The sequence below is a fragment of the Corvus kubaryi genome, unplaced genomic scaffold (genome assembly GCF_017639235.1).
Source record: "Corvus kubaryi isolate FWS band 111438036 unplaced genomic scaffold, C.kubaryi_AGA036_p1.0 37398, whole genome shotgun sequence".
Classification (NCBI taxonomy): domain Eukaryota; kingdom Metazoa; phylum Chordata; class Aves; order Passeriformes; family Corvidae; genus Corvus; species Corvus kubaryi.
This window is the reverse complement of record NW_024581137.1, coordinates 35,074,139-35,097,477: the sequence shown is the minus strand read 5'-3', so window position 1 is coordinate 35,097,477 and position 23,339 is coordinate 35,074,139. Positions and strand designations below refer to the sequence as shown.

At 39.9% G+C, this 23,339-nt stretch overlaps 1 protein-coding gene across 2 annotated transcripts in view; it reads left to right on the top strand.

The window, feature by feature from the left end:
• LOC121671667 (probable acyl-CoA dehydrogenase 6) overlaps positions 1-23,339 on the top strand; it is an 81,473-nt gene that overhangs the window by 3,392 nt on the left and 54,742 nt on the right. For both annotated transcript variants that reach the window (XM_042043699.1, XM_042043700.1), the window contains exon 2: positions 10,109-10,229. In XM_042043699.1, coding sequence (XP_041899633.1) covers positions 10,109-10,229 — 121 coding nt within the window. The remainder of the gene's footprint in view (positions 1-10,108; positions 10,230-23,339) is intronic.

Below are 23,339 nucleotides of genomic sequence, written 5' to 3'. Positions count from 1 at the left end.
AGTATTCATATACGTACAGAACGTATATCTGCTATTTTTTTCTCTGGCGTTAGTAGTAAGAAACTTTGGGAAATGGGGAAATTTGACATATATTCTGCTAGAGTTACCTGTAACATCCATGACATTTAATTTTATGCCCAGTGGTGACTGGGTGTAGTTACACTGTGTTGTGTGTCTGTAGGATGAAAATTTCCCCTGTGACAATGAGACTCCCCAAAAGACAATGCTACTTTATTTGCTACTCTTGGCTTGTATGTCATGAGTTTCTGTTTAATAATATATGTATTTTTGCGAGCGTTAATGTCTCTTCATATTAGAGCACGCAGGATCTGAATTTAATCTTGACACTTTCTTTAACTTTCTGGTAAAATTTCTATAAATTTTCCATCAAAAAAACTCTTTCTGACTACCTGCAAAATACTGAAGGGTGACCACTATTAGCATTGGAGCACCTTGGATGGAGTTGGTTTATTTATCTTTGTAAGAAAACATAAAGCCCTCTTATAGAACAGCAAAGTAGTAACTTGCTGGTGTTACAAAAAAATCACTTAAACGTTAGTTTCTCACTAAGTTGGAAGAGAGAAAACACACAGCTGAATCTAAAAAATACATGACTTGCACCTGTCATTTAAAAACCTAATTTATCATGCACCTGAGTTAAAAGCTTCAGGAAGAAAACAGATGTGGCACTGGTAAGGCTCACAGATTCTGTACTGGCTGCCCTTCTGTCTAAGGGAAGCAAAGTGTATTCCCAGGTTCTGGGGTATTGCAGTAGCCTTTGTCATCGTGTGTCTTACAGAAACATCACACAAACCTTTAGGGTCTAACTCCCTTGCTGGTGCCAAGAATTTTTGGTAGCAATTTATCAGAGAGGATATCTTCATGACTGAATTTTGTTGTTATTGGAAGAGGCAGCTGGGATATACCACTGTAATATGAGAGACCATTCAGTACACCTACTAGTGCCCTACCAAGAAGTGCTTTTGAATCAGTGTAGGTGAACAGGAGAGAAAAAAAAAAAAAAAGAGCTTTAGCTTATTCAACCAACCTCTCTAAAAAGCTTTTTCTCATAATAGGAAAAAAAGTCACTTTCTGTACAAATGCTCAATTGTGTAGCAAAAGTGCAATAAAGGCAATTTTGTAATCAGTGCTCATATTTGTTATTTGGTGTCAGAGTAGTGCATACATCTGAGATTGCACTTCTTGTGTCCTAACACTGGATTTTTTGCCTGCCCCATATTAACATTAGAACAAATTTCCGCTGTATCTAGTTAGACTTTTCAGTGAACAGTTTTTAGTAGAACTGTGCCTAGTGGATATTTTTGCATCTCAGGTCTAGCTATTATATTGCTTTATCATTGCCACGTTTGATTAGGTAATACAATTACGCACTTCTGACAACTAAAATTGTGTCTTAATAAGCAGTTTATGACTGAGTAAACACTGAGGTTGATACTGGTTTTGCATGGCTGTTCAGATGTGATGGTGTAGGCTGCAGTGAGATAAATTGTTTTGTTCCTGCAGGGATGCAACCCAGAGTCAGAAGGAGGACCCAAACCCCAACATCCCAGCCTCTAGTGGACATTACACTATATCTCAACTCAGCATCTCTGTTTTGGAAAGTATGACTCAAAGGAGCAAAAAAAGATGGTCACTTGCTCAGTTCTGTATCTCTTTCATAACTCAATACAAGTAGTCTGGATAACGTTCATAACTCAATGCCAGTAGCCAGATCTCCCAGTCATCCAAAAGGCTTGTCCAAGGTTAGTGCCTAGATTGGCACAGCACCCATTTTTGATCTTGTAGGACTACCCTGGTTTAAAAGCATCTGCCCTCAGATCCTAGGAATAGCTGTGCCCTCAGCACTCGCTTTTTCACAGATTTTAGGATCCTCCCTTTTCTGCCATACTCTTGGATAGGGCAGTTGAAGGGGTTCCAGTTGTGAGTGTGCAGGGACTGCCAAGACACTCAGGTCTGCACAGGAAGGATTCGTCTTTGCAACTGTCTTTGGAAAAATGACATAGGGAGGGAGAAGGTGTTGGCTGGGATCATGTGTGTTCCTCCCCAGCTGGAGCTGCCTTCTAGCCATCTCATTCCTCAGGAAATGGTTGAGCAGGGCTCAACTCCAGGGTGGTGGCCTGAACCTTTCATTTTCTTAATATGGTGATGATGTGTGCCCTCTCTGCTTCAGCAATGGGGCTCCCAGATGTGCTGGCAGCTGCATGGGGTGGAGGGCAGAACATGCTTCTACACTCACTGGCAGACTTGTAATATTTGAAGCTTTCAGTAAATGTTGGCAAAAACTTTGTGGTTCATTCAGGGTTTGGATTTTTTGGTTTCCTGAAGTAACAACTGTAGCGAGATGTATGGGACCAAAAGATAATCAGTATTCAAATTTCTGAACCAGTAATCAGCTTTGCTTTATCTATTAGGTGTGTTGCAAGGAATTGTGTTGCAGTGAAAAGGAAGAAACACGATGATTGAAACAGAAGTGTGTCTAGATACTGACAAATGAATAGACCAGGCAAAATGGCAGAATACTTATGAAGTAAGTGCATGCTTTTTTCTGTGGAAAATCAGGTCTTGTAAAAATAGATGAGTACAGGTATGTTTTATTACACAATGAGAAGCTGCCAACTCTTACATTAGAGAGGGGTTCCTCCACTATTTTTGTCCTCTGAGAGGGGGAAAATTTCATTTAGTAGCAGTTTGTTCTCGTATTTGGTGATCACTGCAGTCTTTGGTACCCAGTGCAGTAGCAGATTGCAGATTATTTTGTTGCCTATGTCACAGCTTAATTGAAGGTACAAAAAGGAATTGTGGTGCTCTAATTAGTCAGTTTTAATTACATATACTTCCCATTGCAGCCTTATATTTTCCAGCTATTAGGAAAATTTTCTGGGGTTTTTCCTTATATAAGCCTCCTGAATATAGGTTTAAAATCCATTGGAAGCTTCTCTGGAAGCTCAGCTCTGGCCACAGCTATGTGCAATAGTATTGCAGAAACCCACTTTCTTTTTTCTTCTCAGTGATAAATTCCGGCTGGCTTGAAGTGTTCTTTTCATCCAGTAGGTTTTTTTCTCTGTGTGGGCTACATCTTGTCCTGCAAGCACCGTGTAGAGTAGTTGACTTCTGCATATGAAATGCGTGTGTGGTGGTTGGGGAGATCAAATGTTTAAAAATCTTAAGTCACAATTACTTCATTTTTGTTCTTTATTTTAATTATCAGGATATTCTGCTTCTAGGACTTTTTTTCTGCCGCATATTTTTCACAGGGTCATGAAATGAAGGTCTACTTTTAAACTGAACTTTTTCAGTTCAATCCCATATCATTGTGGAAAATGTTATCTTGGCTTGTTTCCAGACACAGTCTAACGACAGCTCAGAGTATGGAAGTTTCCATATCTTCATTGAGGCCCAGCCTCAAATCCCATATGCAAACAGGGCAAATTCTTCATTGACAACTCTTGTAGACAATCTTTTGCCCAGGTGTGTCACATCATATATTTGGCTGGGTAGCCAACTGGCAATATTGAGTAAGAGGTGCATATTGTATCCAAATGCCAAATCTTCTATGTTGTGGGAAAGAGGAGACTTGTCTGTAAAGCACGGAAGTGTTCTGGCGGCATCTGGGACATTCACCACCTTGACAGGACCACTTGCATAGAAGTGAGTCATATTTTACATAGATCTCCTAGGTGAGCTCCTAACTAATAATAATGTATATTTTAATGAGAGGAGTGAGGACTATCCCACTTGTTTCAATTAGTATTAAAAAAAAAAAACCCAAACCAACCCCCAAAAAATGCAAACAACCCCAAAAAACCCACCCACAAAAAAACAATCCCCAGAAAACAGTCCTGCAAAACTTCCTGAAGACCTTTGCCCTGTGCTGGTGATGCATCCTGAAAGAGGAAGCACTAGGCTGTAACTTTGCTCTCTGGATTACTGCAGACCACAGGCAAACTCATAATACTGGATTTTGCTTGCCAGTAGAAAGTGCACTAAATAACTTTGTATGAGCAGGCAACGTTAACACTGCAGGGAACATTTTCTGGCTGCTGTGTGGTTAAATCATATTTGTTTAATGGTGTTATTTTTAGCCTGTTGTGGTCTTTTAAGTCACATACTCCCTCTGCTTCTGCACCCAATGTCATCTCAGACTGAATGATTGTCTCTTCTGTTGGGGCACTGACTGTGTCAGGTCCAGGCTCGCCACCACCATGCTGGGTGATCCAGGCACACGATCAGCTCCTGGCTTCTGCTCCTAGCATGTGTTGTGGGGACTGGAAGCACAGAAGCAACTAACTGCCATCCCTCCTGCCAGTGCTAGAGGGACTCCACAGGTGTCGGAGGGGACAGCAGGACATGGTTTTGCCTACTATGTGTCATAGACATTCTCATCAGTGAGCTGCCGTGGCAGAAGCTCAGTCTCTCCAGAGACTCTCTAGTAGGTTAGGTAGCAGCTACAAGGAGCTGACCTGCTTCTCTCATGCAACTGTATTCTCCCTAGTTCTGTCCCGAGTGTGTTTCCACACTTCAGTCTCCTTCCCTGTGCCCTTTCCCTACCTTTCCAAAGAGTATTACTGGGAAAGGATTGTTCATCAAGCTTTATGATGGCTTTGGAAGAGTCTTGAGGGAGTCAAGGAGGGCCATGACCTCCAAGCCCAGGAGTGAGAAGAAATGAGTAATATACTCTGAGAAACTCATTCAGGTGTGCTTGGGATGCATGCCTTGGGGGGACCCAGGTGGAGATCAACATGTGGGAAGTGGGCTGCTGCTCTTTGGACTTAGGACTTTTTTTCTGCCACATGTTTTTCACAGGGTCATGAAATGGATGTCTGCTTTTAAATTGAACTTTTTCAGTTCAACCCCATATGCTCATGGAAAACATTCCCCAGGCCCTCTTGGGGAGCAGCTGAGAAGACCTGCACAGGCTGCATGTGTGGCCAGTCAGGAGCTTGCCAGTGGGGTCCTGGCTGCCTTGCACCCCTGAGGTGGGTTTTGGTGTCCAAGTTCGGTAGCGTCCATGTGTGGCCCACGGGTTTGAACACCTCAGCTTTGCCTTGCATCTTTGTAAAGTGCTACCTTGACCTCAGCACAGTGTTGCTCCAATGCTGAGTTGTCTCATGTGCAGTCATTGCTGCTTGTGGTTTTGATTAAAACTAAAGGAGAAATGTTGTTTTGAAGGCTGTTAATAATTTGCTTTCTTTATCGCTGATACGGAAAGCAAAGGAATCTCTGGTCTGTTACCTCCTATTCAAGTCATTGTTGTGCTAATGTCTAGGTGTAACCACTCAAGAACTGTCATTAGTGGTTTGTTGTTTATTTATTTGCTTTTTACATTAAAGATCCTATTAACTGTCATCTCTGGTTATTATATTAATAGAGTTAAGTTCAATTGCTGTAACTTGATTTAAAGGGAAAAAACATGCTGGTCCTAATATAATATGGAACAGTTATGTCATAAAATCATACAATCATAGAATGGTTTGGGTTGGATAGGCCCTTAAAGATCATGTGTTTCCAGCCCCTCTGCCATGGGCAGGGATGCTGGTCACTAGATCAGGTTGCTCAAGGCCCCATCCAACCCGACCTTGAACACTTCCAGGGATGAGGCATCCACAACTTCCCTGGGCAGCCTGTTCCAGTGTTTTACCACCGTCTGAGTAAAGAATTTCTTCCTAACATCTAACCTAACCCTGGCCCCACAGACTGCCTTTAATCTTCTTAATACAAAATACCTTTTTCTCAGACATTTTCTCTTGCTTCTCTAGTAAATTAGTCTAATCTCAGCTGAGGTATAACTCACAGGAAGCTTTAGTAAAGACTTGTCATTTTTTTAAGAATTCAGTTTATTGTTTCAAAATTCATCATCTTGCTAATAGTGTGCTGAAATATCCTACCACTGTACAGTCTTACAAGGGGTGCTTAGAAGAGGTGTGTATAGAAGTAGTATGGCCTTTAGTTTCTGAATTGCAGGATAGAAGGTAAACATGCTGGTGGATAATGAAAACTAATCTTTAATTGCTGTAAGGGACATCTGTACATACTCTCAGTACCCAAATTAATTCAATTACAGTTTCTACTGTTGTAGAATGCATTTGTTTTAGAATGCAGAATTAAATGGCAATTGCTAATATTTCTGGGTAGTTGCTAGTACAGTATCAGCACAAAATACTGAACATCAGCATCATATATTTTTTTTACTTTTCTCATTTAAATGACATACTAAGTTTCAGTGGAAAATAGTCAGAACTGTGGCAATGATTTGGGGGGGTATTTTCATTGCTCTTTTCTGAAGAGAAATTAGAATTATCTATTTTTAAAAAATCTGAATTTGTGTCTCTGTCCCCTCTCCAACCCTGCCATAGTATTTCCCCAGTCCTGGGCAGGGAGCTACAGGTGCTGTTTTCACAAAACTTTGCCCAGATAATTTCTAATGAAAACACTTATTTTTCTTACCATCATTCAGCATGAAGTGAGTTTGTTGGCTTGATCCATTTCCGACTGGGCAAGTGTCCACAGTGGTTTTTATAATTCCCAGCTGATAACAGCCCTGAGGCCATTCTTTTGGAGGCTCCCCAGAGAGCAGCCTGAACTCTTGCTGGGATGCAGGCTAAACCAAGGCTGCCTCCAGAGCCTAGTCCTTCATATTTGCATCTTCAGTGTTCAGATGAAGTAGCCTGACATAAAAACCAGTCCCATACATGAGAGTTACTGTGCCCTTGCTGTCAGGAAAATAACAGTTTCTGTTGTGGTTTACTGGTACTTCAGCAGGTGGGAAAGTTATATGGCTCCTTGATCAACTTTACATCCCAAATGCCACTGAGATTTGGCAAGCTAGATCAGGTGGAAAGATTTCCTTTGTGGCTGGGAATATCTATCAGATGGTATCTGTAATAGGCAGTGCTAAATACTTCTACTCATAGAAGTTTTACATCTTGTGATCGTTGGTATCCTAGTGGTGCAAGTCTAAATGCTGGCACCCATGACTTCCATGTTTCTCACGATAAAGCATATATAAATAAGCAGACCAGCTGCTCACATACTGCTGAAAGCTTGCTTCTGTATACTTACCAAGCACTGCATGGAAACCTTAGGGTTTAAGTTAAGGTGGCTATATAATACGTGTCTGCAGTTCAAGTGTAAAATAGTTCACTGGTGGCACAGATGTGAGGAAGTTGCTAAAACCAAGGGAAGGGATAAATCAAATGATTAGGTACAAAGCATTATTGGACCTGTCTTCAGCAAGGTTTTAAGCAAATGTTAAATTTTGTGATCATTCAGTCATTGCTGGCTTGACCTTTAAAATTACCTCTCCTTGTTTCAGTTAGCTTTTCTAGGAAGGGATGAAAATACCCAGTAATCAGTGCTGAAGCGCCAGCCAGTTGAGCAGTAATGCAGTTATCCAGCAATTTGGCTTAAGTTTGTGTCAGTACAAGGGAAGGTGTTCCCCCAATCCCCTTATGATTATAAAATCACGTGTGATTTTTTGCAAGCAATTTGTGACTGAAGCGTAAAAGCTTTTGACAGGACTTAAATCTTTGCAAAAACACAGTGAATGGTCCAATAGCTAAGAAGAAACTGTGGCTATCAGTATCTGGACTGCAGTATAATTTTTTTTAATTGAGTTTAGAGCCATACAAAATTTATGGTTTGTGCAGTCAGATTGTCTTTGGGGTTTTTTTGTTGTGTCATGCAAGGCAGATCTTTTTTCACTCAACATGGCAAACCTCACCTGGTAATAAGTCCAATCTGTTAAGCAATTTGAGTTTTACTCAAAGGCACAGGAGAAAACAGGTTCTGCAGAAATCATGGCTTAGTCATTCAGAATCTGCTTAACTTCAAAGGTAGCTTTGTATGTAGGCTACGAAACACTTGGCCCAGTACAAGCTACAACAAACACAAAACCACAAAACTCTGTTAGTATATTCACCACGTTTTTGCCAAGATCCATCAAAACACTGGAATAACTTTTTGTGTGCTCTTCCAGGCATTCCCCTGGGTGTTATCCAATGAGCATTGCCAGAAGCTGTTACAGCCAAAAAGGTGTTTCACCACCTTCAACACTCAGGGTCAGCATCTTAGGATCTGAGCACATAGGATATGGCAATATAGAAGAGAAACGTGAGCTCTACTAGATAGGGTTCTGCTGAGTATTTTTTTGCTATTGATCCTTAGGCCTTATGTTAATCAATATAAGAGAGGGAGAGAGACAATAATTACTGAATGAGTTGAACGCTCAGTATGTGAATTTCTCAGAATTTGGTGAGAGGAGTGAAAAAGTGATTTTTCTGTTACCAGCAATCAAGTATGCTTATTTCTGTGACCAACTGGAAGGCAGAAAGCAGCCATATATGGGCTGAAATTCTCCAAAGAATGTGCAATAAATAGATAGTTTGGAAGAAGGTTCCGCAGGGTCTCGAGAACACAGCAGTCTAGGAGGGAGAGGATTCTGTTTCCAGCTCAAGACATAGTTAGCACCACAGGACTTGTTTATTTAGCAGGAAGAGAAGACTAAGAGGAGCAAGTTCTTGAAATAACAAATTCTCTCTTCATGAAACAGCGTAGTAGTAAAATCATGGTCACAGGTTAAAGGCATTACCTTTCTATTGGGAACTGGTGTTTGTTTTGGTAGGGTTTAGTTTGGGGGAAGGATGTTTCCCGTTAGGACCGCCTTGTGTGGCTGACAGAGGTGTGTGGTGCTCTTGGCTGCGTGGCAGAAGCAGCCTTTTCCAAGGCCTGATTTGGGCTGCAGAGGTGGGCACCATACCATTGCCTCATGATGAGCTGGTAGGCAGCAGGAACACACCTGCAGGCTCCCACTTTGCTCCTTTCCCATGGCCATGGAAATCTGGGACTTTGTGGAGCAAAACATCCAGCTCTTGTGCCCTGAAAGTGTTGCTGAATGTAGTGGCTGTACTCCAGATGTGTTTTGCTTGCAAAGGCTGGAAGGGAATGCAGCAGCCTGAATAGTGTAAGGACTGCAGTCAGGCAGCTTAGGACTTTGGCTTTTGGAAGGTGTGCAGCAGTAGCACAGTCAAGAGTTGTGCAGGGACTAGATTTGGGAATATTATGAATTCTGGGAGAAGACCAAACTTTTCCAGTACATGTTTTGTCAGACTTGTGGGGAAGTCTAAATACAGACTAGACATAAATGCCCTGAACAGCACTGACTTCCTTGAGAGTGTTTAAGGCAAAGGGAGAGGAAATGAATCTCTTCTACTTGCCTTTCTTGGTACTGTATGTGGTCATTGAGGACAGATCATCAACCTTTTATGCCAAGGTTCCTCTGAGGATAATCCAGACTTCCCTTCCTGTCACTTTCTACAAACTGCACGCAAAAAGGTAACAAATGGTGGGGGGAAACAGCCATTTTTGTGTACAGGGTGAGCACACAGCTCTGTGTCAGGCACATGTCTCATATGTATATCCAGGTGCTTCTCTACAGGCTGCTACCTCTACAGAAAAGGGAATAGCTCTCAGAAGAGGCAAAATTAGCAAAAAGATCTTGTCTGGGTCTTAAAAGAGGATGTAGATTATGTGTTTAAAAGAGGATGTAGATTATTTCCACAGAGAAATGATTTCCACGTGCCATTTCCTATCTTCTCTTCAGGTATCTGATCCTGTTTCTAGCCTCTATTGCTATGTAGAAAAATACTCTGCCTGTATTCCTGTGAAAGCCCAGAGTTAACTCTTCGGTAGTTTGGATTCACAGAGGGTCTTTGTTGCCTGTTTCCTGGAGGCAGTTACAGATCATGCCCTCTGTACAAACTGTACACAAAAACGTAACAAATGGTGGGGGGAAACAGCCATTTTCATAGACTTTGGAGAGGCTCAAAGCAGTTCTGAAGACCTGTTTTAGTAGTAATTGCTAAAAGAATGATTTACATTTGCCTCATTACAGTTGTTGTAATAGTTGTGGGTGAGTGGAGAATAAGGGTCTCCCAACAGGAAGTAAGAAAATTGGTGGGCTTTCAAATTTTTCCCTGTATGTTGTTTTTTCTATTACTTCTTAAATTACAATTTTGAGGTGAAAGTAGTCAAAAGTTTTTGTGTGGAATTTCTGTGTTAATAACTAATACAATTTATTTTCCAAATCTAGATCATTGACAAGGAGATTAATCCATTTGTGGACAAGTGGGAAGAAGAAGGACAGTTCCCAGCACATAAAGTGTTTAAAATCCTGGGACAGGCTGGATTCCTTGGTGTGGATAAGCCAACAGGTGGGAGAATATATAACTCCTAATAGTGATAGATTCAATACATTATCTCAATTAGCTTTTGCCCCAGGTCAAAGCATGGGCTGGAATTCAGTGCAAAGTTTACCTGTATTCCTCAGTCATGCTGGCTGGCAACTCTGCAAATACATAAAATAACATTGCTGAGTGCTTAAGTTGATACTCTTCTAAATACAAATGTAAAATGTATGACTGTTATTTTAAAATTAGGGAAATTAACATCACTTCAGTTTTCAGCATAAAATCTGTGTAATAACTTTTCTTCTGGACCCAGACACATATGAAATAATCCAGATCTCCATTAAAGAAACCATAATTTGAAGGCACTGGAAGTGTTTTAAGATTTGGCTTATTATACTTCCTGAACATGTAACCTCTACATCATTTCAAAGGATGTGGATGGTGCGACCTTTAGGCCATTATCCCCTAGATTGTCTTTAAAATGCACTATTCCAGCCCGTAGAAGCCTGAACAGAACAAAAGCTGATGACACAGAGAGCAAGTTTTGTGTGTACATATATATATATAGGTGACATAAAAGTCCAGGGGAATAGGAAGTATTTCTGCTTTTCAGCTAAAATACTTATTCTGCTATCTTTTCTGTTTATATGTGATATAATATGTACTTGCTTTCTTTTCAAATGTTCAAGTCAGAATTCTCTGTGATTCTTTTTACCCCCATTTTCCTATATCCAGAGCAGCCTGAAGTGACGTGTTTGAACAGTTAACTGCAGATAATAGCCCATATGCAGCAGCTCACACAGCCTTAGCTATGCCACACCACATCATGGTGTTGCTAAGGCCCAGGGTTCTGTGCAACAAATTATGTCTTTTTACCACTTACTTTCCGAGGAAATATTCCCTCATATAATCATATTACAATGTGGAAGGTTGTCCCATAGCTGTTCAGCTGTTAGATCTCAGAGAACTGCTTAGCTGTGATTGTCTGACCAATCCAATTAGGTCTGAGCTGGTATTTCTTTACAGAAATGCTGACAGTTTGAGACTGTGCTTAAGATCTATTTAAAGGACAAATGGGATTACTGGGGGAGAGAGAAGACCACTTCGAATTTCTGCTATAATTGTCTGATAGGCAGATTTGAATTGCATCTCAGTGGATCTCCTTCACATTGCTGGTACTCGTGTTGGTTGTAATAATGGCACATTGCATTGCTGATAGATTTCAGTCCTGCCTTCTTAAATTCCTCTCAGGGCATGCAGAGGTTCAGCTGGGGTAAGAAACATCATTGCTGAGCGTGCTGCACATAAAACATTACAGAGGTGGGAACTTTGTATAATACTCACAAAATGGACAAGAAATAATCAGAGTGAAATCTAGTGAAGAAGGGACTCACGGAGGTAAAGGAGGCACAGAAGGTTGGATCTGCTGATTACACTTGTCATACTTATGTTTAAGACTTTTTTAACTTTGGCTTTGATGTTTGTATCTAGCTGTTAAGGTAATTTATTTGACCTCTGCAGCTACATTTTATAAAAGGTTTAGAATTTGATAAAATCCTCAGCAACCTGTGGTCCATCTCAGTTCATCTTCTGAAGCAAGGTATTGTTTGGTACAGAAAATTCACCAACTCCTTGGAAGATGTTGTCTTTGCAGTATTCAGTTGTGCGACAGAATGTCACCAGATGCAGCTTTGCTCCTTAGTGGTGCAATGCTGCCAGGTACATCCTGAAAGTCCTGAAACTTTCTCCTGACAGTAAGTCAAAGTCAGGTGTGTAACAGCACAGTCTCAACTGCACAACTTTGGCAAAGCCTGAAATTCTTTGTCTTACACGCTTCTACAAAGTGCTTAGGCTTACTGTATGATTAGTGTGTACTGCAAAACAAAATTAAAAGATACACCTTTTATACTCTGGTCAGCCGCTTCTGTTATTTATTTGCTGTTTGCAGAGGAAGAGAAGTCTTATGAGATTTGAGGAAGCCAAGAGCAGCCAGGAGTTCTAGAGGGGTATTGCAGGAGGACTGAAGAAGAGAGGATAAATTGATTTGAAGAGAGCAATTGCAATGCAGAGCACTTGTGAGTTAACAGTCTGCCCTACTTTCTCTTTCACAAACCAAAACTGTCATGTTGTATCTCTTCAAATCCAGATCATAAAACATTCTCTTTAAAGAACACTGATTTTTTAAAAGTTAATTCACTTTAGTAATAGTTGCAATTTTGAAATAAAAGTTTTATTGAATTTGTTTTCCATGATCATTCTTTCAAGTATGGAGGGGTTTTTTCCCTGCAGAAATAATTTTGAAGCTTTCTGATTGGGCAGAAATGGCTCACAAACTTGTTTTGCTTAGATAGAAGGAAACATCTGTTGGATTTCAGATTTGTTGAAAGTGGACTTTTTCCTGTGTAAACACCATTCCCTTTATGAACAATGAGTTGCTTAATGGGAGTCAGGTTTTTAAAAGAACGTGCCTTACATGTGTCCCTTATCTCTGGAAACTTTCTCTGTGTGGAGAACAGATTTGGGGCACAGTTTGTATTGCAAAGGCTCCATCGATTCCCGCTATATGCAATTGTGGGCTACAAACTTGACAAAGCTTTTCCTGTACATTTTTTTCACAGCTGTTTACACAGTAGTTGCTTCTAGTGAATATTGGCTGTAGTTCAGGATGCTCATTGGAGGTCCTGTAAACACTGTGGGCAAAGCTCAGACATGCACCCATAACTGGAGAATTTTTGAGATCATCAGTAGATTTAATTTACTGTCTGGTCAGTTCTCTGCCAGAGAAATTCTTCTCTTTGAACCATTTCTCTGCTCTGTTGTCCTTTACATGACTCAAAATTAGTGCCTATGTTGGCTTTCCTTAGGAAAAACTTTGTGTTGTTCTGTTACATTGCAAGATTCTGCCTACTAGTAGAATACATGATGAAAACATGTACACTTATGCATACTTATCTTATGCATAAACACACTTAGGCATAAAAAGTGTCTTTCTGCCCTATGCAAAATGTGTCTTACAGAATTACTTAGTTCAGGATTTAGAAGAAAAAAACAACATCCCTATATACTTACTATTCTTCATTAATGTTTAATGTCGTGTATTTCTCCATAAATTATAAAATTCTGAGTTATTGAGCTACTGCCAGTGCCAAAATTAAGGGCAAAAAATACTAGGGTAGGCAGCAGAAATATTTAAGCAGTTTTGGTATTTTGCCATTGTCTGTTTTGCTAAGGGAAGTAGGCAAGACATATTCTTTGAACTGTTTTATGTGCAGATTAGATGACATTCTGGATTAAAAGCTGAAAGTATCTATGTGGTTATTTGTGATCTTACGATTTATGAATCAAAGCCTTGACTGTTGCTAAATTTTAGGATGTGTTGCCAAAAATGCAGCCTCAAAATGTACTGTGTGCCTGCATATGCCAACACAGATGATTAAAAGTTGTTTTATCAGCTGATGTAAAAGCACAGGAATCCTGTAAAGGATGGGAGAGAAAGGTCTGGAAGAGGGCAGTGTCTGCTCTCCTGCATGTTCACATGGCATCACTGTGAAACATGAGTGATAACGATGCCTGCTCTGGGTATTTCATTAGTGTTTATACTGGCAGTACTGTAGGAATATTTAATGGAATGCGTTAGCATCTAGAAATAATTATGACAAGTTTGTCCAAATAGTAGCCTTCATTTATCCCTGTCAGACACTTAGCAGTGAACTTAGAAAATATTTTCTTACATATTTCAGGAAAATTAGGTAACTGTGGTTACACAGCACATTTGCACATGGATGGGAAAGTACAGTTCTATACTACCTGCCCCTTCCCCTACTGCTGGGGAAAATGCCAGATTTGCGACTGGAGAAGGTAATAATAAACACCTTCTTGTCACTTTTAGACAGATAAGCATCTAATGAAACAAAAAGAATCTTTCAAGTGATTGACTGCACTGCAATTGGAAAATGATACAATACCTTTCCTGTGGAAAAGGATTATTTGCCTGTTTATTACAAGTGTCTGTGTGTTGAATGTGGGAAGGGAATATAGATAGATCTAGACTATCCTCTAAGGTTAATTTTGTTGTTTTCTTCACAAGTATAAATTTCTCTGTTAAAATGAGACCTTGTGAGAGTTTGGGCGTGGAGAGTCACTTGGAAAGAGTGTATGGAGTTATTTTTAACCCTTTCTGTAGTACTAAGCCTTGTTATTATTGAGAATGAGCATAGAAGGACCTGGGAGGAGCAGTCACTAGAAAGGGATTTAGTAGTTAAGGTGACACGGGGTTTGATGGTATCTAAGAAAGTGAATGGAAGATGCTCAGGTATTTCTGTGGATAGAACTAGAAGGGATATATTTGTCAGAAGTGAATTCATTTGTCCCAAACCATTTCTGTATGGCAGTAGTGGACCAGCTGCAATGCTTGTGCTTGGTTTAGTAGACTTAAGTATAGTCAGCTGAACTGCTTGATCTTTTTCTCACTTATAACAGAGTGCAACAGTAGTTAATAAATAATAGTTGCACTCTAATGGTTTGCAAGAGAAACCTTTGGGCCACGTTTTCAGACACCAATGAAAAGGTAAAGCAGCACTCTCAAGTGTTTACCAGCTATCATTTTGTTCCAGTTTGGTCAAATTTAGAGATATATCCTCTGAGAGGAGGCACAACCACCCCTCCCCCACCAGGTTCGGGAAAAATAAATTTTCCTCTAAGGAAAGTGAAAGAGATAAAAACTATTTATTTAACAAACACATGGGAAAAGGATAATAATGCTAAATAATAAAATCTTTCGCTGTGAAGAAAAAACCTGGGAAAGTGTTCGAGTCCTCCCTTTGGTCTCCTCGGAGCTGGGGCTTGGCCCAGGGCCAGGCCCTCTGTGCCCGGTGGAAAGTCCTCCCGATGTGCTCTGATATTGAAGCAATCCACAGAAAAAGGGAAAAAATCCGGAATTCCAGGGAAGGAAAAAAAGTTCAACTCTCAGTCTCTCTGCAGAGAAAAAGAAACTGAAAAACTGGTAAAGCTGGCTGGAAAAAAAAAGTTGCTGTCTCTGTGTGACCTTGAACAAGCTGCAGACTGCTTTGAAAAAGTTTTGCTCAGTTTTCCTTCCCCCTCTCAGGCTCAGTTTAAAGGCACAGAAAGGCACAAGAATTAATTTCTGGGCATAGGGCAGCGATATGGGATACACATCATAAAGTCACCCCCAGACACATTTATACCTGTTTTGCAATCAGGACATAATTTTGATAGACCTCCAAAATCCAGTAGACCAAATCAATCGCTGCTTTATTTGAATCTATTTGATGACAAAATTTGTGATGTGTTGGCAGGGTTTGGAGACCTTGATCAGATAAGTGTAAGAAATTTCAGGTCCTTATTGGACCTTCTAATTTGGTGGATTGGATTGAAATCTCAGGAAAACAGGGTTTTGTATGTGTACATATAAGTTCTGTGTAGTTGAGACTCTTTTTTCACTCCTCCACTGTTGTGAAATGCTGACTATTCAACTCCCATCTAGTGTCTTGCAAGTGCATGATGAAATTCAGTTGAAAATTGTAAGGGGGGGACAGTTTGCTATATTTCACAGATCATCAGATATTTCTGATCAGACAAGGAAATGAGCACTTGAGTTCATCTTTGGTTTTTTCCTCAACTGTGCACATGACTTGGGGAACGGTTGTGCTTCTTTTCTTCATGGCTGGTTGGGAAATGCAGCCGTACCTCTGGGAATAGCTTGTTCAGCTATCAGTAGCAGCCAGCAGAGAACTGACTTACTGAAGGACAGCCAGTCTTTGTGGAAGAGATAATCTTCCTTTAAGTGTGTTGTTGATAGAGGGATCAGATTAGTTCCTGGGATTCTGCTTTTGTACTTGAGATAAGGCAAATCCTCACAGTTGTGGCTTACAATGCAGAACACAGCAGTACCTCATGCAGTTCAGGTGTGCTCATACCAATACCTTAGGGGGCAGACTTAGGAATTTCTGAAATGTGGTACATGTACAGGTAGTTACAGGTGATGTCAAAATGATACTGAGAAGGCAATTTAAAATGCCTCTTTCCTGGAGAAAGTTAGAAGCATCTAACTGGGAGCAAATGCTCACCTGTGTATGTGCAATTACTGCTTGAGCTCTTGACACACAGTTTTCTCACAGCAGAGCTGCCATGCCAAATTCACTTCTGTGTATCACAGGCTTTGCACAAACACAAGACCCATGTGGTGTCTTGAAGGTGACTAGGAGCACCTAGAATCTGTTAGCAGAGATGAGAGCGTTGCAAGCAGCTGTTGCTGTTCTGTCCCTGTTCTGCACCTGTTCTACTCTGGGTTGTGCAGGAGAGTCTGTCCTCCATTATACTTGACTTTCCTCCAGTTTTGCAGGAAATTGTCAGTCTTGGGGATTTTCAAAGAGATGTATCTGCTAAAAATATGGTGTCCGTGGTTTTATAATTGTGAGAAAGAGAAGAATGCACACTAAAGAGAACAGTTGAATATATTAAAGAAATATTAAATAATATAACACCTGAAAAGAATATAGGGATTGAGACATTATCAAGTAAGACACACTGTTCAGGAAGTTTCCATAGAGGAGTCTTGTTTATTCTTTACTTCTGTGGATGAAATGGCAAGACTGTCTCTTGACAAAGCTTGGCCAATGAATGAGCTTATACTAAAATAACTTGGGCATTACAAATCTCTGTAATTTATACATTGTTGGAGTGAAAGCATCTCTGGACTCAGGCCCAGAGGAAAACCAAAGCACAGGGGTTGAATTAAAATCTTTGGATAAACTGAGATACATGAAGTCACACCAAAGTGAAATAGAAGTATAGGTTTTTTCACTTTTAGTAGAAATATATGCTAAGTGCCTTAAACATTGAAAAGCTGCAGCAGAGACCTTAAACACAGTTCTTACTGCAGCAGTGGTACCTTTTCACAGAATTGTTTTACTTTAGACAAAATATAGATAGAACTATACTGTTCAAGTTTTTTAGATAGAGTGTTCACATAAACAATGAGAGCTGATAGAAACTATATATGCAAATCTGTGTAATACCTGTGTAACACTTGTGTAAAACTTACGACTGTTAGAATTAGACCAGGATAGGTTAAGAAAAGGAAAACTAGAATCGTGTGTTAATCTTACTGTCAATTAACAAATATAATCCACGCTTCTGGAAGAAAAAATATAGAGCATATAGAAGAAACTAGAATTAGAAGAAGAAGCCGGTTTTGCCTGCTGTTGCTGTTGCTGCTTGCCTTTATCATGTAACCCCCTTGAACTCTGCCTTCAAGAAAGCTATGAGACTATGAAATAAAGAACTTAGCAGAACAGCAGCCTCCTGTGCTCTCTTACCCTGGTCCGAGAAGGAAGGGTATCCCATCCAAGCTCACCAACACATAACTGTCTTTTCCCAGTCTCGAGATGCTTGACATCTGTCATATACCTAAATGGCGTAATTTAAAAGCTTTCTGAAAATATAAATGCACCTCTTACATTTACATGTCAGTACACTGTATGGTGAGTTTTAGAAAATTATTTTTGTGAAGTATAGGCTTGATTCAGTTTTACTCGCTTTTGCATTATGCTGAATGTGAAGGTTGATTTCTTCCATGGGGTTGAAATGTGGAAAAATATTGTTAAACAGTCATTTTGATGTTGGCATGGAAAATCTGTGAATAGTTATTGACTTGTCAACACTTGCAGATCCCATTTTACAAATTTTGAATGACATCTGTCTTGAAGAAGGGATTCTACAAGATTGCAGTAAAAGTTTGCTGTTCCTAGTTGTGTTTCTATCCCCAGCATTTGAGCATGAGAAAATGGAGTCCAGGCTGTGCAAACCTGACCATGTGTAGCCAAGTAAGAAGAAAGGAAAGGAAAAATATTCAGACAAGAAATGTATTTAGTTTTGATTCTCCTAATCTAACATTTCTAATTCCTGGTGACCCAGTTCATGCAAAATCATAAGCATCATTAATAATCTATTCCCTGGGGATCTTGCATGAGTCACTCCAGCATCTGTAGGGAAGTTCAGAGGTCCCCATACAATAAAGTGCCTTTTTATACAACTGGAAAACAGGTCATGTACCTACTCATGGCAGGAGGTTTGGAACTAGATGATCTTTATGGTCTCTTCCAGCCCAAACCGTTCTATAATTCTGTAGAAAGGAGGACAGGCAAAGGCATGGACCCAGTATTTGTGGCTCTGTGTGTGACAGGCAACTTGCCTACAGGATAAGCAGTGCACACAAGACTTAATAGCTTCATATGCTGCACTGTAATAAAAAGATGTCAGGGAAGGATAGTAATATAAGGAATTTAGCTCCTTAGAGCTTAATATTTAAATAGGGCTAGAGCTGGCCATTTATGGTTTTCTTATTTGACGGACTGGAACCATTGAGTTTGTAGGCAGAGGTGCAGAGAACTGAAATGTGTTTTTAATCATGCTGTGTTCTGGGGAATAGATACCATCATTTCACAACAAACCTGAAAGTTATCTAAACCTCGTTATTTGTCATGGGTCTTACGTTTATACTGCTTTTAGGTCTACTTTGAATTAATGTTTTAGTGTCATATAATACTGATATGCACATCAGAGAGTGCATGGTATCTTTGACTAAGTGAAGTAGGAAGTGAGAAAATCCGTTTTATTCCAAAATACTTCTAAAATCTATTAAACTGATCTGAGAAGTATTTGGAATATCCTACACTCTGGTCTGATGGCACAACCCTGTTGAAAGTCTTTTATAGAGTTTGTCTTAATAATGCACTGTATAGTAGATTTGAGATCTAAACAATCCATGTACCCTCAGTTTCTCAGCTGATTATTAAATTTTTAAAAAATGTGAACTGTTTTTGAAGTGATGATACATTAGAGATGGGAATGAAGGATGCTTTAAAACTTCAAAACTTGATCTTTAGTCTGGATGATCTGACCAGTGCAAGACAGCTCCTTGGCTCATTTATGGCGAGGCAAATGGGTATTTGGGGCCATCATTGCTTTATTTACCGTGTGCCTTGCAGCTCTGAGGGATGTATAAATTCCCAAGTTCCCTGAACTGGAGGCTCAGGTGGATGCAGCCATTCTTTCCAGAATATATATACTCCATATGGAAAAGTTCTCTTCTGCTTAGTATTTTGTAGAGATAAGCATGATTGTATATACATTTTAAATTTTTACATATATTGCAGTAAAGTATATCTTATTTTATACATAATTTGTATATATAGAGAGAGACGGAATTTTTCATTATTTTTGTTCTATGAAGTCATAAAATCATAGAATTCCAGTTGGAAGGGGCCTCAAGGATCATCTGTTCCAATCTTTCTTGGCAAAAACATGGGCTAGACAAGATAGCCCAGCAGTCTGTCTGTCTCAATCTTAAAAGTGTCCAACATTGGGGAATTATTCACCACTTCTTTGGTGAGACTGTCCTAATAGCTGACTGTTCTCATGTGAAAACGTCTCCTTTTGTGTATAATCAGAATCCCCCCAGGAGTACCTTGTAACCATTACCGCCATCTCCTTTATGTGATTTCCTGTAAAAAGAGAGTCTCCATATTTTATCATCTTTGTGGCTTGAACCCTCTCCAGCCTGTCCACGTCTGTTTTGTGTAGCAGGCACCAAAACTGAACACAGTATTCCAGGCATGGCCTGACGAGGGCTGAGTAAATTGGGATAATGACTTCGTTATCTCTGATGGTGTTGGTCATGCTGATGCAGCCCAGCATCCTGCTGATTTTCTGTGCTGCAGCAGAACACTGCTTACTGATACTGAACTTGTCCACCAGGACCCCCAGGACTCTTTCCACAGAGCTGTTCCCCAGTCAGGTGAAGCCATCTTATCCTGCTTAGGTAAGATGTTCTCTCTGCAGAATTGCATCAACATGCTGGAAGTTCAGTGTGATAGTCTTAATGGGCTTTGTTTTTCTGGTCTCCTACATGTTTTAAAAGAATGGTGCAGAAAACACCTTTTAAGTGAAGACACGAACAGCATTCAGGGCAAACTGGATTGATATCCACAGGGAATGGGTGCACAATTCAATGTGAAAACAGAGGATGGGAAAATAGCAAAACCCTAAGGCTCTGTGAAACAGTATCAGTCTTTAGGGGTGGAAGGAGCACTGAGCAGGACTGGTGGGTTGGATGTGCTGGGCAGAGTTAGTGGCAGTCTTGCTTCTGCAGTGTGGTGCCAGTGAAATCGGAGTAGTTGTTTTGGTTATTTTGCAGCTGACCTCGTTGACAGAAACATTTGGAGGAGATGTGTGAAAAGTTTATTGGGCCAGAGGTTGGGGACCTGGCACAGGGTTTGGGAGGAAATGTGAAAGAAACTGCAAGACAGGGTGAAGATTTGTTTAACACTATTATTCCAGGTGTGTTTGGTTGTGTGCTGTCATTTCAAAGTAATGATCATCTGCAGGAAATACAGCTTCACCCTGTTTGCAAAGAAGAAAGAAAAATAGAAGTGTGTGTCAGTTAAAAAAAAAAAATTGTGAAAAAAACTTGAAATACAACTTTATTTTTTAAAATTATTTTCCTTCAGTCCACTGACGAAACCCTTTAAATATCTTAATCTTTTAAGGTTTTTTCAGTAACGTAAAGAGGCTGGAGACTTTTCTGAAAGCAGAGACTTGTGAAAAGTATCTGTTTAAGTATTTGAAGTGAGGACTAACTGTGAGAAACAAAGTCATAAGGAAAGTGTTCTTCCAATCACCAGAACTGTACATACACTGAAATTTAATATAATTTTTCTGTTTTACAGACCAAGTTTTGAAGTAAGACCTCAGTGTCAGGTTTTTTTGTGGCTTTTTTTTTTTCTTTGTTTTGTTTCTTAAGCAGAGGCATGGGAGACCATTTGTGATAAAGTACTTCTTGCAGGACAGTGTATTTCCTGAAGAATGTGCCTGTTTGTTCTCTTTGTGCCTTTCTGGGGTGGCCTAGAATAGCTGATTTCTCTGTTATCTCTAGGGCAGTAGCTATAGTTTTCCATAAGACTACAAACCCGCTCTGTGGTCTTGCCTGCTCTGGGAGATGCCCTCAGTGCTGGGTAGCAGGAGCCAGGAACATGGCATGACTCTGGAGGAGGGCAGAAATTTTTTGTGTAGGACCTTTGAAACACCATGACCTGTGTATATGCACTTCCCTTGAGCCTGTGAACTGGCAGAAAACGGGCACTTGCCCAGAACCTCAACCACTTACAAATCAGCTTCACGTGTACAGCTGAAAGGGGAAACAAAGATGGAATTTATGAAAAATTTCCTTGAAGGTATATCACAGGGGAAGGTATTTTGAGTTTTCTGTGGTATCATTAAATGCTTTAAAATTCTTTGAGAGTGACTTGAGTCAGCATTTCTTCTGTTTCCTATACTGTGTGTCAGAGGAAATGAATAAGACTTTTTCTCACCCTTGAATTATTATTTAAGAACAGGAATTCTTTTTTTTTTTCTTTTTACAATATGTATAACCTGTGAAACTCATTCCGCAGAAATCACAAGGAGCAAACTTTAATAGGAATCCAGAGTCTGTTAAATAAATGTATAGATGGTGGCACCATCAGTTACTACAGGGAAAGTGATTGTATTTCTGATCATCAGCTGCTCACTTAGCAGGTAAATACACCATTTCACAGCTTCTTGTTCTCAGTGGCCTCACCAACTCCCCCCTGAATAGCACATCCAGCACTGCTCCGTGTGCTGGAGTGTAAGCCTGGCAAAAACAATCACAATACATATTTCAGCTTGTTCAGGGTCCTTCCCCAGCCCAAGAATGGAAGCCTTTAATTAGTCACAGAATCATAAAGTTTGGAAAAGACCTCTTAGATCATCAGGTCCAATCATTAGCCCAGCACTGCCAGGTTAATTTTTGCACTTCCCTCCGTCTTTGTATGTTGGAATGGTTGTGATCATGGTTTTTTTTAGGTCATTATTATCCATATTTCTTTTCTAAATCTTACCAGTTGTTTTCAGCCACCTTTATCTACTTGTGTTTCCCACTGAGCCTCATCTCTTTCTTCTTGCTTTTTTTCCCTCTTGAGAGGATTCTGGTGGGTCTTTGTGTAACTTCCCTAACAACTTCTATTTGCTGCTTCTTCTATTTTAACTGACTTTGGAAGGACTGAGGGTAATAAAAATATTTTGTTAAAAACTAATGAACATCTGGGTTTAAGGAGGGGGGGAAATAATCTTTTATGATTAGATACTTTTGGTATTACTAACGACCTCAAAGTCCTGAAGAATGAGAATACTGAGGCTTTTTTAATCAACATAAATCACCAGCTGTGGATTTATTCTTCAAAGTCAGTGCCATTTAAGAGAAATTTAGAGAGATAGGCTTTGCACTGTGTGTAAAGCTTATTAAAGATTAAATTGCACTTTTTTTTCCTCAAGCTAGTAACATGCTGTGTTTCCTTTACCTGGCCTTTTGTTTGTTTTTGCTCAATAACATTTTTGTGAGTTATATTTTGGAAGATAAAGAGATTATCTTACTCATTCAGCATTCTAAAAGGGTTTTGCTTTCCAAGTTTCTCTTCTCATAGCTGAGCAGTTCAGGTTAAATCCTGGTATCATGGAATTCTGTGTTTACAGACCAAATCAAAAAGCCTCTGAATCCATTTTACTGGCTTTTTGGGCTTGATTGTTTGCTTGTTTTAGGTAGAATAATGAGGGGGGCTTCCCCCCCCTTTTTTTTCCCAAGAGAGATAGCATGGGAGCAATTTGCTCTTCTGTAGCTGGTGTAAAGAAGCTGTTAGTTGAGTTTGTCACTCAAAGCTAGTCAGGAAATTCTTTCCAGTGTGTCCAGATGCTTCCTGTGCACAAGGCTGCTGTCATACTTGGCACATGATTAAAAAAAAAATTCGCACTGGGGCTGCTTCTTATTTTGCTTTTAACCAGGTCCTTTGGCACCATGGAGGGAGGACAGTTCTGCTGTCTGGACAGTGGCACTGTGCTTGGGGTTGTTTGGGAGAACAAAAAGGAACCATGCAAATTTTTTTTTTTTTTTAATTTTTATAACCTTAAACTAATTCATATTCTGCGCGTGACAGATTCTGCATTGTTAAAAAAAAATATTTATGGCAGTTGATACTTGTAGCAGTGCTGCATTTCAGAGGAGGAGATGTTGGCATCCTTGCATTCTGGGGGGTATTTGAG